This window comes from Megalobrama amblycephala, linkage group LG12 (assembly GCF_018812025.1).
Source record: "Megalobrama amblycephala isolate DHTTF-2021 linkage group LG12, ASM1881202v1, whole genome shotgun sequence".
NCBI classification, from domain to species: Eukaryota; Metazoa; Chordata; class Actinopteri; order Cypriniformes; family Xenocyprididae; genus Megalobrama; species Megalobrama amblycephala.
Genome location: NC_063055.1, coordinates 758676 through 777500, shown reverse-complemented (window position 1 = coordinate 777500; position 18825 = coordinate 758676). Strand labels below are relative to the sequence as shown.

At 40.0% G+C, this 18825-nt stretch overlaps 1 protein-coding gene across 4 annotated transcripts in view; it reads right to left on the bottom strand.

The window, feature by feature from the left end:
- Positions 1-18825, bottom strand: part of sema6a (sema domain, transmembrane domain (TM), and cytoplasmic domain, (semaphorin) 6A) — an 81240-nt gene that overhangs the window by 13726 nt on the left and 48689 nt on the right. Inside the window, exons 10-19 of one of the 4 annotated variants that reach the window (XM_048208731.1) lie at positions 13297-13514; positions 12821-12952; positions 10198-10353; positions 9366-9539; positions 7350-7490; positions 7195-7272; positions 6132-6190; positions 1815-1835; positions 1669-1722; positions 217-357 (exon numbers count right to left, since the gene is read on the bottom strand). In XM_048208731.1, the coding sequence (XP_048064688.1) occupies positions 217-357; positions 1669-1722; positions 1815-1835; positions 6132-6190; positions 7195-7272; positions 7350-7490; positions 9366-9539; positions 10198-10353; positions 12821-12952; positions 13297-13514 (1174 nt within the window). The remainder of the gene's footprint in view (positions 1-216; positions 358-1668; positions 1723-1814; positions 1836-6131; positions 6191-7194; positions 7273-7349; positions 7491-9365; positions 9540-10197; positions 10354-12820; positions 12953-13296; positions 13515-18825) is intronic. The other 3 variants (XM_048208733.1, XM_048208732.1, XM_048208734.1) reach the window with 3 other exon arrangements.

Below are 18825 nucleotides of genomic sequence, written 5' to 3'. Positions count from 1 at the left end.
GGAGTGGTTTGTATTGATAATTAGCTGGACTGTACATGGTTAATCTCTCACAGCATCATGTATGCCGGCGGTTTGGAAGTGTTTGGAACGGAGCGCCGCTGTACGAGTTCAAACTCATGTTATGGCAATTAAGACGTTCGTGAAGCGTCAAGTGTTTGCCGGTCAGCTGGAAGCAGGAGCTCATTTCCTCCTCAGGACAATCGTTCCAAGGCTTACCGGCGCTCTCCTGCTGCGTCTCAGACGACACGGGCATATACGGGTCGCTCTTATCGCTGGACAGCGGCGGGTCCTTGGGTTTGACCATACGGCCCCGTCCTAGCGGGCCCCCGACGGAGGGAGGGACGGTGGTGAGGAGGCCTGATGGAGCACAACACACATTAACACCTCAGACACTCTCTGAGCTTCATCCGAGACACGTGACAGGAACACACACCACATCATCATGAGTTTCAGTCTCTCGTATCGCTCCACACATGATAACATCTTTCACACTCTAATCAATATTTCATGTCCACTGATTGATTTATTTGATAAGTATCTGTGTAATGAGCGGGATAATTTACAGTAAGCTGGTAATAATCACAGAACAAACCCCATTTAAACTCACATACGACCTGAAAATGAACTATTTGATTAAAATAAACCAGTTGCTGGAATAATTACCAAGACTAAACCAACCCAAAGCAATCTGATGAAGAGATCCAACAACTACATAACTAGTTCAACACCACAGTAACACTAACAACTGGATTGTTTAGTAAAGGTCCCCAAACTATGTAGTTAAACTCTTAAAATATTGACTAAAATCTCAGGGTAAATATTTTAGGTCATGTAGAAGTTAGTGAATCGCTGGACTAGTTTACCGAACAGCTCTCGTCTCTAAATCCACAGATCAACTCTCTGTTGTGCCGTTGTTTACCGTGGGCCGGTCGAGCAGCTCATTAAAATGATTTATTTAAGAAAGTGCCACGGGCCGCGAGATTAGTGTGACAGCTCTATTTTATAATTCATTTTCCACAGCCAGAGGACGATGACACACATACGAGAGGAAGATCCTCAGGAAAACCATCTCTCTTCTTTAACTAGCCGAACAAAACGAGAAACTACCCGTGGAGGACGGAAGGAAGAATACGGATTTAAAAAGGTAAACGAACGCTCGTTTGCTATGAAACGGAGCTGTTTATAAAGGAAACAGGAGAAAAGGAGGCAACATCAAACACATTCACATAGAGAATAAATTAAGTGCTGGAACGACACACACACAGAGAGAAGATGCAGTGCTGGACGCTAATGAAGCTCAGGAGAAGAGCTGAAATATTACTAATAAACAGGCTGATATGTAGGTCACAAACGCTGCTTCAGCCAATCAGACTGACTCTCGCTGTCGGGGGACTGATGTCAATCAAGAGTGTGTGTGTGTGTGTTTAGCCTGATTGTATTTCATGAATAATTTCTGCTGGGTCTTGGGAGAAGCAGAGAGCGTTTATTCCCTGTAAACAGTCTCCATCATTTGCATTTGACTGTCTCTAACCCACAATCCTTTGCTCTATGAACCACAGAGATCCATCCAATTAGGGGAGGAAAGGTCAATCAATGAGGAGCATCTCTAACACTGTGGCGGGAACTACATCTACACACAGGGAACACTAAAGAACAGAAGAAACTGACCGCGTGGAGAATTCTGGGTAATATCACTCAGACCCTGATGCCTGTGCTGATGGTCTAAAAGAAAACGCAGTCAAAGAAATGAAACGTTGGCTAACAGAGTCACACATCCATGAGAAAGAGAGAGATGAAGCGTTTTTTTTACTCACCATTGAGAGCCACAAACGAATCTGGAGACAAATGAAAAATGTGTTAATTGGTTGAAATGTGATCTCACACACACACACACACACACACACATTTATTACTGAATTCATCTAATGACACATTTAATACAACGGCAGCAGAAAATTTAACAAGATCATGACTTTTAGAAATAACTTAAGAAGAAGTAATGTCATGACTCCAGACCCATTCACACCAATGATAACCATAAATGTAACGTTTTAATAATCACTATCTGAGAATAACTGTAACGATAATAACGACACAGAGGAACAATATCGTTGAAATCGCTTGCAGACCAATTTTTTTTTCCAGCTGATGAACGATGAAAACATTGACAGCCAATCAGAATCAATCCTGCTTTAAAGAGCTAAATAATAAACACTGATATCATGCACTGGTCTGCACATTAATATTGTTAGTTATCATATGCTGGTGTGAACGCCAATATCGTTATCGTTATAGTTATAGTTATCATCCACTGGTTTGGACACTAATATAGTCATGGCTATAGTTATTGTACGCTGGTGTGGGCATTAATATTGTTATCCTTAAAGTTATCATCTGCTGGTGTGGATGCTAATGTAGTTTTAGTTACAGTTATCGTTATAGTTATCGTCCGCTGGTGTGGATACTAATATAGTGGTTCAATATTAATATTATAAAGCCACGAGAATATTTTTGGTGCACTAAAAAAACTCAGTGTAAAAAAATTCAGATCGCGTGTCAAACCGCCAAACTGCTGAAATCACGTGACTTTGGCGCACGAACTGCTGATTCGACACTCTGATTCATAACGCTCCGAAGCTTCCTGAAGCAGTGTTTTGAAATCGGCCATCACTATATAAGTCGTTATTTTGTTTTTTTGGCGCACCAAAAATATTCTCGTGGCTTTATAATATTAATATTGAACCACTGTACTCACATGAACTGATTTAAATATGTTTTTAGTATATTTATGGATCTTGAGAGAGGAAATGTCATTGCTGGATATTCAGGCCTCACCGAGCCATCAGATTTCATCAAAAATATCTTAATTTGTGTTCTGAAGATTAACGAAGGTCTTACGGGTGTGGAACGACATGAGGACGAGTAATAAATGACAGAATTTTCATTTTTGGGTGAACTAACCCTTTAACTATAGTGAACTGATCAACTCTAATAAATACTATAGTATACTTCAGTTTTTTCTACAGTAAACTGTAGTGTATATTGTATTATCATATACCCTATAGAAAAATTAGTACAATAATGGGTAAAAAGTAATTTGTTTATAGGCTAGTTGTTATATTACCACAGCAACAATAGCATTAACACAACAAATTAATTTAAGTACTTTACTATAGTATTGTTCAAAAACACTATACTATAAATGACTATTATTTATTTCATGTGGGTTGTTATTGTTATAGTTATAATCCTCTATCTCAGTGGCGCAGTGTCTGGACATGCACGTACAAATGGCTCGGGTTGGGGAATGAGGGAATGAACTTTTAATTCTTGGCCACGATAAATATATTTTTTGTATGCATGTCATTAATTCCTTGTTCCTCCGTGATTTCTTGTGTGCATTTGTTTATTTTTTGCACCCCGCGGTTGCCGTAGTAACACCGCATGCATCACGACGCTGCACCACGTGCAAAAACTGCATGCGCAGCTCCAAATTTGAGAATAACTATCGCATAACATATTCAGCGACATGTTTACCGTTTTAGTTCTCTTTTTACCATCCCTGTTACTGTTGCTTCAGCGGAGCGCTCATTTTCAAAACTGAAGCTAATCATGATTTGCGGAGCACCATCAGAACAGAACAGATCGGGACTATCAAATCTTTCCATTGAGAACACACGATGCCGTGAATTAAACACAAGGACATTGTGGATTAATCTGCCTAAAGAAAGGCCCGGAGAATGCAACTAAAATTAGTGAGTAGTTTTGTGTTTTTACATTTTGGGCCGCCGAGCCAAGATCGTTTGTGTTTGCATGCAGTAGCATTGACACTGGCAGAGCCTTATTGGTTATTTTAGACTTTTATTTTATTTATTTTTTTTAGTTCCGTTCTGATTATGAAAATTTGTTGAGTAGAGTATGTTTTTTATGGTATTGTTTGGTGTGGTATTGTCGTCTTGATAGTGAACGAACGTCTATAATATATATTTTCGATGTACTTTGGGGGCGGGGCCTAGGGGGGGCCGTACAATTTTTTTGATTATTTATTTATTTATTTATTTATTGCATATGGGCCCAGGACTGACTTGCTATGCCACTGGTATGGACTGTAATATATTTATCGTAATATTATAGTTATTGCTCACTGGTGTAAATGATAATATAGTTATCATTTTAGTTATCGTTAAAGTTATAATTTGCTGCTATAGACGTTAATATAGTTATCTGCTGGTGTGGACGTTAAAGGGTTAGTTCACCCAAAAATGAGAATTCTCTCATTGTCTGAACACAACACGCATGCGCCGTGATGCTCTCATGAACGTTTGCGAATGTGCGTTGACATGCGAGTCTGAACACAACACGTATGCGTCGTGAACACTCGTGCACGTGCGTTGAGTTGACGCGCAAGTCTGAACACAACACGCATGCGCCGTGATGCTCTGCCACTTGTTTGCCACCTGATGTCACCTGATGGAGTTTGGGTTCCTTGCCGCTGTCGCCTTTGGCTTGCTTAGTTGGGGACACTTGACATTTGATATTCAATAGTATTCTTGACATTTATTCAACAGTGCTTTGATCTGCCTGCATTGACACTATTATTTAAGAGCTGCTGTGCAGCCAAATTATGTACCAGTTATCAATGTAAAGCTGCTTTGACACAATCTGCATTGTAAAAAGCGCTATATAAATAAAGGTGACTTGACTTGACTTGACTCTTGTGAACGCTTGACATGCGAGTCTGAACACAACACGTATGCGTCGTAAAGCTCTTGTGAACACTCGTGCATGTGCGTTAGTTGACGTGCCAATCTGAACGTAACACGCATGCGCCGTGAACACTTGCGCATGTGCATTGAGTTGAAGTGCGAGTCTGAACACAACACGTATGCGTCGTAAAGCTCTCGTGAACGCTCGCGCATGCGCGTTGAGTTGACGTGCCAATCTGAACGTAACACGCATGCGCCGTGAACACTCGCGCATGTGCATTGAGTTGAAGTGCGAGTCTGAACACAACACGTTTGCGTCGTAAAGCTCTCGTGAACGCTCGCGCATGCGCGTTGAGTTGACGTGCCAATCTGAACGTAACACGCATGCGCAGTGAACAATTGCGCATGTGCATTGAGTTGAAGTGCGAGTCTGAACACAACACGTATGCGTCGTAAAGCTCTCGTGAACGCTTGCGCATGTGCGTTGTTGACGTGCCAATCTGAACGTAACACGCATGCGCCGTGAACACTCGCGCATGTGCATTGAGTTGAAGTGCGAGTCTGAACACAACACGTTTGCGTCGTGAAGCTCTTGTGAACACTCGTGCATGTGCGTTGAGTTGACGTGCAAGTCTAAACACAACATGCATGCGTCGTAAAGCTCTCGTGAACGCTCGCACATGCGCGTTGAGTTGACGTGCCAATCTGAACGTAACACGCATGCGCCGTGAACACTCGCGCATGTGCATTGAGTTGAAGTGCGAGTCTGAACACAACACGTATGCGTCGTAAAGCTCTCGTGAACGCTCGCGCATGCGCGTTGAGTTGACGTGCCAATCTGAACGTAACACGCATGCGCCGTGAACACTCGCGCATGTGCATTGAGTTGAAGTGCGAGTCTGAACACAACACGTTTGCGTCGTGAAGCTCTCGTGAACGTGCATTGCAGATCAATATTTTTGTAAGTACAGTGGTAAAGTATTGTTTTTTTGTGCAAACAAACCACTCGCGTCGCTTCATAAAATTGAGGTTGATCCACTGGAGTCACATGGAGTACTTTAATGATGTATTACTACCTTTCTGGACCTTGTAGTGGTAGTTGTGTTGGACCTCTATGGAGAGACAGAAACCTCTCAGACTTCATCAAAAACATCTTAATTTGTGTTCCGAAGATGATCGAAGGTCTTACGGATGTGGAACGACACTAGGTTGAGTAATAAATGACACAATTTTCATGTTTGGGTGAACTAACCCTTTAATATAGTTGTCGTTCTCATTATTATCTGCTGGTGTGGACACTAATATAGTTATGGTTATCGTTGTGGTTCTTGCTGTGAATGGGTCTTTATAAGAGCTCAGGAGTGTGAGTGCAGCTGTATGTGAGGCTCTCGTGTGTCCAGCACTCAGTAAACGGGTTCTGCTTACTTTGGCAGTCGCCCAGTCCATCTGTGTTGCCCTGTTCCACGTCCTGCTCGAACGACCATCTGCGCGCACACACACACACACACAGTGAGACGACTGACTTCAACACCTCCATTTCACACTCACTGACTTCAATCTCAAGTACATTTTCAAATAATAATAAATGTTTGAGTGAATCAATGCCATTCAGACAGTATCATGTGAAAACGAAGCAGCAAACAAGATCTCAAATGTGACATGAATATTAATAAAAACAAAGTTTCAATGCTGACTGGAGTGTAATGAAGAACGGCCTGTTATTATTCAACCCTCGACATGCAGCGAGAGATTCATTTCACGGGACGCGTAATGAAAAAAATAGATGAGAGTGACGATTTATTAAAACATCTTTTCGCCACACTTATGCTCTGTTATCATGTTATGTGTGTTATCTGAATATCTATGTGACTCATGCTGTTTTGATATTGCTTTGACTTGAGCGTGCAAAATATAAAATAAACGTATTATTATGAGCTCTGAACCTCATGAAGAATCACGAGAGACGGCTCAAATCCACATTTTCACTGACAGAGAAGAGATGATGCTTCTCTCTCAGGGCACATTTAATAAAAAGCTTTTTCTGAAATGATGGGCAACGCATCAAGTCAAAAGCCTTTAAATTGCGGACACAGATCGTATCCCATAATCCTTCACTAAGTCACTTTAGAAAAACTGCACATCTCGAGCTCACATAACCTCCGTCTGCTCCATTTAGGAAATGGAAAACAACGGTCCAGGATTGTGAAATAATAATAGCATATAAACTCCTCAGATCAGACGAGGTCACGTGACGACGGCGGCGGCCTCAGAAACGTCGCATGCTGTTCGTTCAATACACTACATAAATAAACAGATGAATTACGGAGCCTTTCTGGGGTCAAACGCTCTTTTCCAGATGAGAAACTCCAGCAGCTCAAACCACAATCCCATCAGGCCGCAGATGAGCGAGCGAGGGACGCTGGATAAACTGACATCATCGCTTGGCTCGCGTGATCTATAATTACAGGACTGAGAATGAGGCGCTTACTTTGTGTCAGATGTGATTTCTTTACAGGCGCCCTCTGACACCCAGCCGCAGTACGGGTCCCTGGAGGCGATACAGGACCTGAGAGAGACACACACATGTGGACAAGAGCGACAGAAAGCGTAGCAAACGGTTCCAATCCATTGAAAGCGACGTACTTTTTGCACTTGCCGTGCCGTTCGCAGCGCGACAGCGGGACTTTGACGACGCAGGAGGTGAAGGCCACGAACAGAGAGTGACTCCGGCTGTCGATCTGCATGCTGACGATGCGTTTGTCCTCCACGCCGTCAATGCTGCACCTGAACACGCCAAACACACGCAATCACAAAAAAAAAGTTTATTGGTTATACATTTTGCAAGAAAATACTGTGATTATTTGTTGAATTTACTATCAATTTCTAAGTGAAAAGTAATTCCTACAGCACTGTTTTTACAGTGTGACTCACATTCAGTTTATATGGAAAATGTCTGTGTTGTTTGGCGTCCGTAAACCGCTTTATAGGGATCATGAACTGCATTGTTTTATAATGTTTCCTGGGGTGCACTTATAATGTTATGCTTTTTACATCAAAAACTGTCATCATTTAGAAATGAACGGCATTTTTCCTACCCTGATTTTATCCTCTGATTTGAACGCTCTGTTTTAAGGGGCGTGTCTTCTGTGAGACTTCAGTGGAAACGCCCACTGCTGTGATTGGCTGACATCTTTGCATATGAAATAGCTCAGTATCACTCTCTCAAACTTTTAGCACGTTTTTACTATTACAGCTCTCAAGGTTATCTAATCGTAAAAAGCATTATATTGAGATCGTGGCATGAAAGGTTGCAGTGATGAACATGTAGTTGATCACAGACATGTTGTTGAGCTCATGAAAGCAGTGATCTCGTCAATTTCTGCACACTAATGAATGCTTTCATCATAACTAACAGTGCAAACATGATGTAACTAAGAGATTTGATGAATAAAACGTGAGTTTTGGTGCGGATCACTGATAAACTCGCGCTGTTTGATTGACAGCTCCAGCGATTGTAAAGGGAGCGTTCTTTGATTTTCCTCCTACTAAGAGAATCAAGGTGAAGTTGAGCGTTTAGTCGCTGGTTTGATTTACTGACACACAGATAAAGATCATCTGACTGTACATGAATCATTAATATCAGATCAGGCATTAGAATGAACACAGTTACTGACATGTTGTTGCATTACTGTCGAGTCCATATCGTAAAAGTCTGATAATGCCGAAAGAATCACAGTGAAATGAACCGAATACAAATAAATGAAGCTCAACTGAGACATTCACATTGTTGAAAATAAATAATCATATTCCTGCATTAGGATAATAATGTTATTTCAGTCCTGTATCGCTCTTCTCTCACTAACACACCAGTGGGCGTGGCTAATGATGCAATGATGAAGTAGGCGTTGATTTCTTATGTGGAGGTGGAGTTTCACCAATCTATAGGCACATTCGGGGTCGAGTCGTTCTCTGGGTATGGAGTCAATAAAAGCTTTAATTGGACTAACAAGGAAGATTTCAGTTCTGAAACTTACAAGATATTCTTATAGTACGATGACAGGAAAAGCTGATTTCTCAATTCATGACCTTTTTAATATTCAGTAATACTGTTTATCCGACTGCACTGACACTATCAGACGAGAACAAAACATGGTTATTGAACTAAACTGAATCAACATTGATCTTTTCATATTTGATGAAGTTTGCATCATTGATTGTTTATCACTGTGAAGCTGCTTCGAATCAATCTGTACTGTATAAAGCTGACTTCATTTATGCCAATGAACTAGGGTTGTTATTAATAATAAATGTATATTAATGCGCTACATTGATTTGAACACACGGTAAAATCACAGTAACGTGGCCTCTGGTGTCTCACTGCTTTAATTAAATCTGCTGATGTTAAACGCAGCATCTCTGTCCTTAAAGCGCCTCGACACACACACACACACACCTCCTCTCGGCTCGCCCGCATCGTTCGCCTGTTTATTCCAGTGTGACGTGGCCGTCAGCACATATTAGACTCTTTAATCATTCAGTGTGCGTTCCTCAGGCCTCACGGTCCAAACCAGCAGAGCTCTTTAATTTACTAACCGCACGCTGTAACCTGATAAACGGGTGTAAATGACAGAGCGCAGCTCTTCCTAATGGAATACACACTTCTCTGGGTTGTAGACGTTCAGCTCCTCCAGAAACAGGCTGTCGTTCAGGAAGCCGCTCCGCATTTTGGCCAGGAACTTCAGAACGATTCCTCGCTCGGAACCTAGGAAAACCACGGTGTGGTTGCGATGGGGGCCGGCGGCGTTATCCACGGCTATCCGAGTGAGACGGTATCTGACGGACAGACAGAATAAGGGTTACGATGACATTTCCATCTGATTTCCGTCTCGGCTCTCGCTAAAGAAATTAAACCGTTATCTGGTGTCTGCCTTTCCAATTAGCGAGCTCATCTCAGTGCTAATCAAATGTATGTATAATTTCCAAATCAGTATGCAAATACATTTTCAGGCTAATTAAAACTGGCAAGATGGAAATAAGATGACAAATAAATTAAACAAGTTTTTTCATCTTTCCAAATCTCCGGAGTCTTTGAAGCGGCGTAATAACTGAGAGAAAAGGATACAGACGCTTCTTCAGCAAATGTGTTTTCAATAATTCAGTTTTACTGGGGCAAATTTACACAAACCCGAATGAACAGAAACTTATCAGGCTGAAACCAGACGTCGTTTCAAAGAGAACAAACACATATTCCTCCCATAATCCACTTCATTATAGGAAAACGGATGCCAGTGTTTGCTTTCCTTCAGACTGGAGCTGAGATGATGATTCTGAAGAACTGAAATACATCCGTGAATCTGAATGAATCGCTCATGTCTGACTCTGATGCAAATGACTCGATTCATCCATGAAAACGAGCAGCTCTCTCTCAGTTAATCCATATTTGCATGACAATAATCTCAATGCATAATTAATCTGAAGATGTTTCGCTCACCGAACCATTGTCTTGAGAAACCACGGGCGGTTGGCGATGGATGGCACGGCCTCGTCCATCAGCGGGTGAATCTTGATAAAGTTTAGCGTTTCGTCCGGAAACTCGTTGGACACTTTGAATTTCTCACCAGAGGAAGTTCCTGCGCAGACGCCCGGCCTGAAGACGACAACGGTGAACATGACATCACACATCTGTATCTACTCCATCATAAACAACACAGAATCTCCACTGAGGATGAATCCATCGCTTTAATTGGAATGAAATAAGGTTTATGGATCTGAAGCCGCTGCTGATGAACGGGAAACATGGCACATTTTCTAATGCAGAGGAAACAGAATTACACAGTTGGCGTGGTCGCTCTCATTAACACTTGACCTCGTTTCACACAAACACATAATTTTATGTTAATCAGCGCAGTTGATACTCCTGCGTTCATGACACAAAGGCGAGCCATATGGAGGCAAAGCCTGAGCTGATCTTCACTTTGTAAAAACGCTCGATTTGATCAGCTGCTGCATCTGGAGAATCAGGTTTATTTGTTCACAGACACTTCTGGTCTTATGAGACCGTAAAATGAAAAAAATAAAAATTATTAATAATATTTCTCAGTTTATTACTTCATAAATCAGAAAATGCTGTCAACAGCCAGAAAACAAATACATTTTCACTATGATTTTAGGAGTAAAATGTAGAGATGCACCGATTGATCGGCCAGGGATCGGAATCGGCCGGTTTTCCTCATGATCGGCCCGGATCGGTGATCGGCCGATCAGTCTCATTTCTTACCGATTCCGAGCCGATCTTTTTTGTTCTGTGTAACAATATTGGGTCCGTTGAACACCGTTCATAAACTCTTAAAGGGACAGCAGTCCAATATTCCTGCTGCTGTCTGTCATGTTAATCAAAGAACAAAAGTCAAAGAAAATCAATTTCAGCTCTTGACTGAATACGTTTTATAACTTTAATGGTAAGAATTGATCTGTATTAATATTTACAATAAAGACTACAGAAATTAAGGTAACCAATAACACTGAATGTGTCTTTTTACATTTGATTACTTTAATTTCTGTAGTATTTCTTACCTGAATAGAAACCCAGTTAACCCAAAAAACTTAGTTTCATAGCTCTCTTTATTCTATTGAATTTATTTGAACTGTTTATATTTTATTACTGACTTTTACTTGTTTTTTTTTTAATGAAAATAAAACTTTGCATTGAAGAAAACTATATTTTTGTTTGTATATGTTGTCAATTATAGTTCTTAGAAAGAAAATCGTAATCGGCAAAAATCGGTATCGGCCGATCTCACTAACAAAAAATCGGAAATCGGACAAGAAAATTGCAATCGGTGCATCTCTAGTAAAATGTTGTATAAATAAGGGGAATGATATATGAAGAACGTTTAAAATATAGATATGAATAAAACTGTAAATTTTGGCGTATGTAAAGCTGACTCAAACTCACCGCCTTTAAAGATTGAGATCTACAGACGCTAATAGATAAAATACAATAAAAAATAATCCTTAAAGGATTAGTTCACTTCAGAATTCAAATTTCCTGATAATTTACTCACCCTCATGTCATCCAAGATGTTCATGTCTTTCTTTCTTCAGTGGAAAAGAAATGAAGGTTTTTGAGGAAAACATTTCAGGATTTTTCTCCATATAGTGGACTTCACTGGGGTTCAACGGGTTGAAGGTCCAAATGTCAGTTTCAGTGCAGCTTCAAAGAGCTCTACATGATCCCAGACGAGGAATAAGAGTCTGATCTAGAGAAACCATCGGACATTTTCTAAAAAAAAATAAACATTATATACTTTTTAACCACAAATGCTCATCTTGCACTGCTCTGTGATGCTCCACGCATGACGTAATCATGTTGGAAAGCTCACGCGTGACATAGAAGGAAGTACCGCGGTAGAGCGAAAAACTCCTTCTCATTTTCTCCTCCAACTTCAAAATTGTCCGACATCATTGATTTACCTTTTTTTTTGTAAAAAGCAGGTTCATTTTGTAAACACTTGCTCGGTACTTCCACCTACGACACGCGTGATCTTCCCAACATGATTACGTCATGCGTGGAGCATCTCAGAGCAGTACAAGACGAGCATTTATGGTTAAAAAGTATATAAATTATTATTTTTTTTAGAAAATGTCCGATGGTTTCTCTAGATCAGACTCTTATTCCTCGTCTGGGATCATGTAGAGCTCTTTGAAGCTGCACTGAAACTGACATTTGGACCTTCAACCCGTTGAACCCCAGTGAAGTCCACTATATGGAGAAAAATCCTGGAATGTTTTCATCAAATACCTTCATTTCTTTTCGACTAAAGAAAGAAAGACATGAACATCTTGGATGACATGGAGGAGAGTAAATTTTCAGGACATTTGAATTCTGAAGTGAACTAATCCTTTAAATTTTGGATGTTTTCTTTCCACTAGTCTGAAGGAAGAAAAGTCAAATAGACAAATCTCAAAATTGAGCAAGACAATGGTTTGCCTGTAGCGTCTCGTGTTAATCAGGACACTGAATCAGGTGCATTACCGAGAGCTGGAGTGTAAGTTGAGCCGGAGATTCGAGTCGTTTGCTCAGAAACCGAATCAAAGGGGTCAAGCAGATATACCTGGGTCTAGGCACCTTCTCCTCCGGCACGGGCGTCCAGGTGGAATCTGGTGATTTCTGCTCTTTGAAGCGCCCGGTGAAGGCCAGCGCGATCTCCGCCATGTCATACGCGCAGACCGCCGAGCCCGGGATACTGAAACACACATTCATCACGGAGACACGCTTTCAGCCAAAATAACAAAACTGTGAATCACTCCTGTCCGTCTGGCTCCGACACGAGCGAGAGCGGCACACAAGGGCCGAATTGTGATTCTATGAACTGTGAATCTCAGTAAGACAGAAGAGCCGTGGGTCAGAAGATCTGACTAATTCACCCTCATTGTGTGTCGCCTTCCCATCAACATGAGTTCATGTGGAATTTTGCCCCAGTCGAAATTTCCAAGTCGCCTCTTAATGCTTATTAAACGAGCTCAATTGCACAGTCACAAACGATGATGGAAGAGCAACACAAGGGGAGATTCTGGTTTAGATGGTCACCTGTTATATGGCGTGGAGAAGGTTGCCATGACGACGTCACGCCCGTTGATGTGGATGACGTCGGTGACGGCCTGAAGGATGTTGAAGTAGAAATGAGAGTCTCCAGGGATTGAGCAGTTTAGTCGCGTCTTCAGGAAGGATGTCCACTGTTTCTCCAGGACGCGCTGTGATCCGCCACGGTCATTTTTACACACGCGCGCCACACGCGGGAACACCACCTGATCGGAGAGAGACGCGTGTGTTAAAGCACGTCCATACCAGCGGACGGTAACTAAAACGTAGAGCTGTATGATTTCAATTCAAACACCCACACGATCTTATTTCTAAATGACAATGATTCGCCTATGTCTAAGTTTATAATTCGGATATAAACATGTCTATTGTGGAGATCAAAATTAAGTTATTGGCACTTATTGATTACAGCGTTAAGCCAGTAGGTGGCGACAAGTGACTGTTAACAATGTATTTGTCATTGAATCATTCATTCAAGAGATTCGTTGAAAAACGGTGATTCATTCAGTAATTAAACAAGTAAATTCTTTGAGTGAGTCGTTGAATCAATCATTCATCCGTTTTTTTTTTTTGTTTGTTTTTTTTTAATTTTCAATCTAATTAATTAATCAAATTAGACTGCAGCAAATAATATTTTGACAGAACCTCTAGTAACTGACATTTTATTCAGAATTGTGGGAGAATCTTGATCTTGATTTGAAACGTGTAATTTATTCAGCTACTAAAATAACTGTAGCATTCACACCAGCGGACGATAACTTTAACGATTACTATAATTAATTATAACTATATTAATGTCCAGACCAGCAGATGATAATTACAGTGACAATTATAACAGCATCCACATTAGTGGACGACAACTTTAACAATTGTATTAGCGTCCTCACCAGCAGATAACTATTATAATAACTATATTAGCGTCCACACTAGCGGACGACAACTTTAACAATAACTGTATTAGCATCCTCACCAGCAGATAACTATTATAATAACTATATTAGCGTCCACACCAGCGGACGACAACTTTAACAATAACTGTATTAGCGTCTTCACCAGCAGATAACTATTATAATAACTATATTAGCATCCACACTAGTGGACGATATCTAACGATAATTATATTAGCATCCACACCAGCGGACGGCAACTTTAACAATAACTGTATTCGCGTCCTCACCAGCAGATAACTATTATAATAACTAAATTAGCGTCCACACTAGTGGACGACAACTTTAACAATAACTGTATTAGCATCCTCACCAGCAGATAACTATTATAATAACTATATTAGCGTCCACACTAGCGGACGACAACTTTAACAATAACTGTATTAGCGTCCTCACCAGCAGATAACTATTATAACTATATTAGCGTCCACACCAGCGGACGACAACTTTAACAATAACTGTATTAGCGTCCTCACCAGCAGATAACTATTATAATAACTATATTAGCATCCACACTAGTGGACGACAACTTTAACAATAACTGTATTAGTGTCCTCACCAGCAGATAACTATTATAATAACTATATTAGCGTCCACACTAGCGGACGATATCTTTAACGATAACTATATTAGCGTCCACACTAGCGGACGATATCTTTAACAATAACTGTATTAGCGTCCTCACCAGCAGATAACTATTATAATAACTATATTAGCGTCCACACTAGTGGACGACAACTTTAACAATAACTGTATTAGTGTCCTCACCAGCAGATAACTATTATAATAACTATATTAGCGTCCACACTAGCGGACGATATCTTTAACGATAACTATATTAGCGTCCACACTAGCGGACGACAACTTTAACAATAACTGTATTAGCGTCCTCACCAGCAGATAACTATTATAATAACTATATTAGCGTCCACACTAGCGGACGACAACTTTAACAATAACTGTATTAGCGTCCTCACCAGCAGATAACTATTATAATAACTATATTAGCATCCACACTAGCGGACGATATCTAACGATAATTATATTAGCATCCACACCAGCGGACGGCAACTTTAACAATAACTGTATTAGTGTCCTCACCAGCAGATAACTATTATAATAACTATATTAGCATCCACACTAGCGGACGATATCTAACGATAATTATATTAGCATCCACACCAGCGGACGGCAACTTTAACAATAACTGTATTAGCATCCTCACCAGCAGATAACTATTATAATAACTATATTAGCGTCCACACTAGTGGACGACAACTTTAACAATAACTGTATTAGCATCCTCACCAGCAGATAACTATTATAATAACTATATTAGCGTCCACACAAGCGGACGACAACTTTAACAATAACTGTATTAGCGTCCTCACCAGCAGATAACTATTATAATAACTATATTAGCATCCACACTAGTGGACGATATCTAACGATAATTATATTAGCATCCACACCAGCGGACGGCAACTTTAACAATAACTGTATTCGCGTCCTCACCAGCAGATAACTATTATAATAACTATATTAGCGTCCACACTAGTGGACGACAACTTTAACAATAACTGTATTAGCGTCCTCACCAGCAGATAACTATTATAACTATATTAGCGTCCACACCAGCGGACGACAACTTTAACAATAACTGTATTAGCGTCCTCACCAGCAGATAACTATTATAACTATATTAGCGTCCACACCAGCGGACGACAACTTTAACAATAACTGTATTAGCGTCCTCACCAGCAGATAACTATTATAATAACTATATTAGCGTCCACACTAGTGGACGACAACTTTAACAATAACTGTATTAGCGTCCTCACCAGCAGATAACTATTATAATAACTATATTAGCATCCACACTAGTGGACGACAACTTTAACAATAACTGTATTAGCGTCCTCACCAGCAGATAACTATTATAATAACTATATTAGCGTCCACACTAGCGGACGATATCTTTAACGATAACTATATTAGCGTCCACACTAGCGGACGATATCTTTAACAATAACTGTATTAGCGTCCTCACCAGCAGATAACTATTATAATAACTATATTAGCGTCCACACTAGTGGACGACAACTTTAACAATAACTGTATTAGCGTCTTCACCAGCAGATAACTATTATAATAACTATATTAGCGTCCACACTAGTGGACGACAACTTTAACAATAACTGTATTAGCGTCCTCACCAGCAGATAACTATTATAATAACTATATTAGCATCCACACTAGTGGACGACAACTTTAACAATAACTGTATTAGCGTCCTCACCAGCAGATAACTATTATAATAACTATATTAGCGTCCACACTAGCGGACGATATCTTAACGATAACTATATTAGCGTCCACACTAGCGGACGATATCTTTAACAATAACTGTATTAGCGTCCTCACCAGCAGATAACTATTATAATAACTATATTAGCGTCCACACTAGTGGACGACAACTTTAACAATAACTGTATTAGCGTCTTCACCAGCAGATAACTATTATAATAACTATATTAGCGTCCACACTAGTGGACGACAACTTTAACAATAACTGTATTAGCGTCTTCACCAGCAGATAACTATTATAATAACTATATTAGCGTCCACACTAGTGGAGGACAATTTTAACAATAACTGTATTAGCGTCTTCACCAGCAGATAACTATTATAATAACTATATTAGCATCCACACTAGTGGACGACAACTTTAACAATAACTGTATTAGCGTCCTCACCAGCAGATAACTATTATAATAACTATATTAGCGTCCACACTAGCGGACGATATCTTTAACGATAACTATATTAGCGTCCACACTAGCGGACGATATCTTTAACAATAACTGTATTAGCGTCCTCACCAGCAGATAACTATTATAATAACTATATTAGCGTCCACACTAGTGGACGACAACTTTAACAATAACTGTATTAGCGTCTTCACCAGCAGATAACTATTATAATAACTATATTAGCGTCCACACTAGCGGACGATATCTTTAACGATAACTATATTAGCGTCCACACTAGCGGACGATATCTTTAACAATAACTGTATTAGCGTCCTCACCAGCAGATAACTATTATAATAACTATATTAGCGTCCACACTAGTGGACGACAACTTTAACAATAACTGTATTAGCGTCCTCACCAGCAGATAACTATTATAATAACTATATTAGCATCCACACTAGTGGACGACAGCTTTAACAATAACTGTATTAGCGTCCTCACCAGCAGATAACTATTATAATAACTATATTAGCGTCCACACTAGCGGACGATATCTTTAACGATAACTATATTAGCGTCCACACTAGCGGACGACAACTTTAACAATAACTGTATTAGCGTCCTCACCAGCAGATAACTATTATAATAACTATATTAGCGTCCACACTAGCGGACGACAACTTTAACAATAACTGTATTAGCGTCCTCACCAGCAGATAACTATTATAATAACTATATTAGCATCCACACTAGCGGACGATATCTAACGATAATTATATTAGCATCCACACCAGCGGACGGCAACTTTAACAATAACTGTATTAGTGTCCTCACCAGCAGATAACTATTATAATAACTATATTAGCATCCACACTAGCGGACGATATCTAACGATAATTATATTAGCATCCACACCAGCGGACGGCAACTTTAACAATAACTGTATTAGCGTCCTCACCAGCAGATAACTATTATAACTATATTAGCGTCCACACCAGCGGACGACAACTTTAACAATAACTGTATTAGCGTCCTCACCAGCAGATAACTATTATAATAACTATATTAGCGTCCACACTAGTGGACGACAACTTTAACAATAACTGTATTAGCGTCCTCACCAGCAGATAACTATTATAATAACTATATTAGCATCCACACTAGCGGACGATATCTAACGATAATTATATTAGCATCCACACCAGCGGACGGCAACTTTAACAATAACTGTATTAGCGTCCTCACCAGCAGATAACTATTATAACTATATTAGCGTCCACACCAGCGGACGACAACTTTAACAACAATTGTATTAGCGTCCTCACCAGCAGATAACTATTATAATAACTATATTAGCGTCCACACTAGCGGACGATATCTTTAATGATAACTATATTAGCATTCACACCAGCGGACGACAACTTTAACAATAACTATATTAGCATCTTCACCAGCAGGTAACTATTGTAACTATATTAGCGTCCACACCAGCGGACGATATCTTTAACGATAACTGTATTAGCATCTTCACCAGCAGATAACTATTATAATGACTATATTAGCGTCCACACTAGCGGACGATATCTAACGATAACTATATTAGCATCCACACCAGCGGATGACAACTTTAACGATAACTTTATAAGCATCCTCACCAGCAGATAACTATTATAACTATTTTAGCATCCACACCAGCGGACAATAACTTTAACGATAACTATATTAGCATCCACACCAGCAGACGACAACTTTAACGATAACTTAATAAGCATCCTCACCAGCAGACGACAACTTTAACAATAACTTTATAAGCA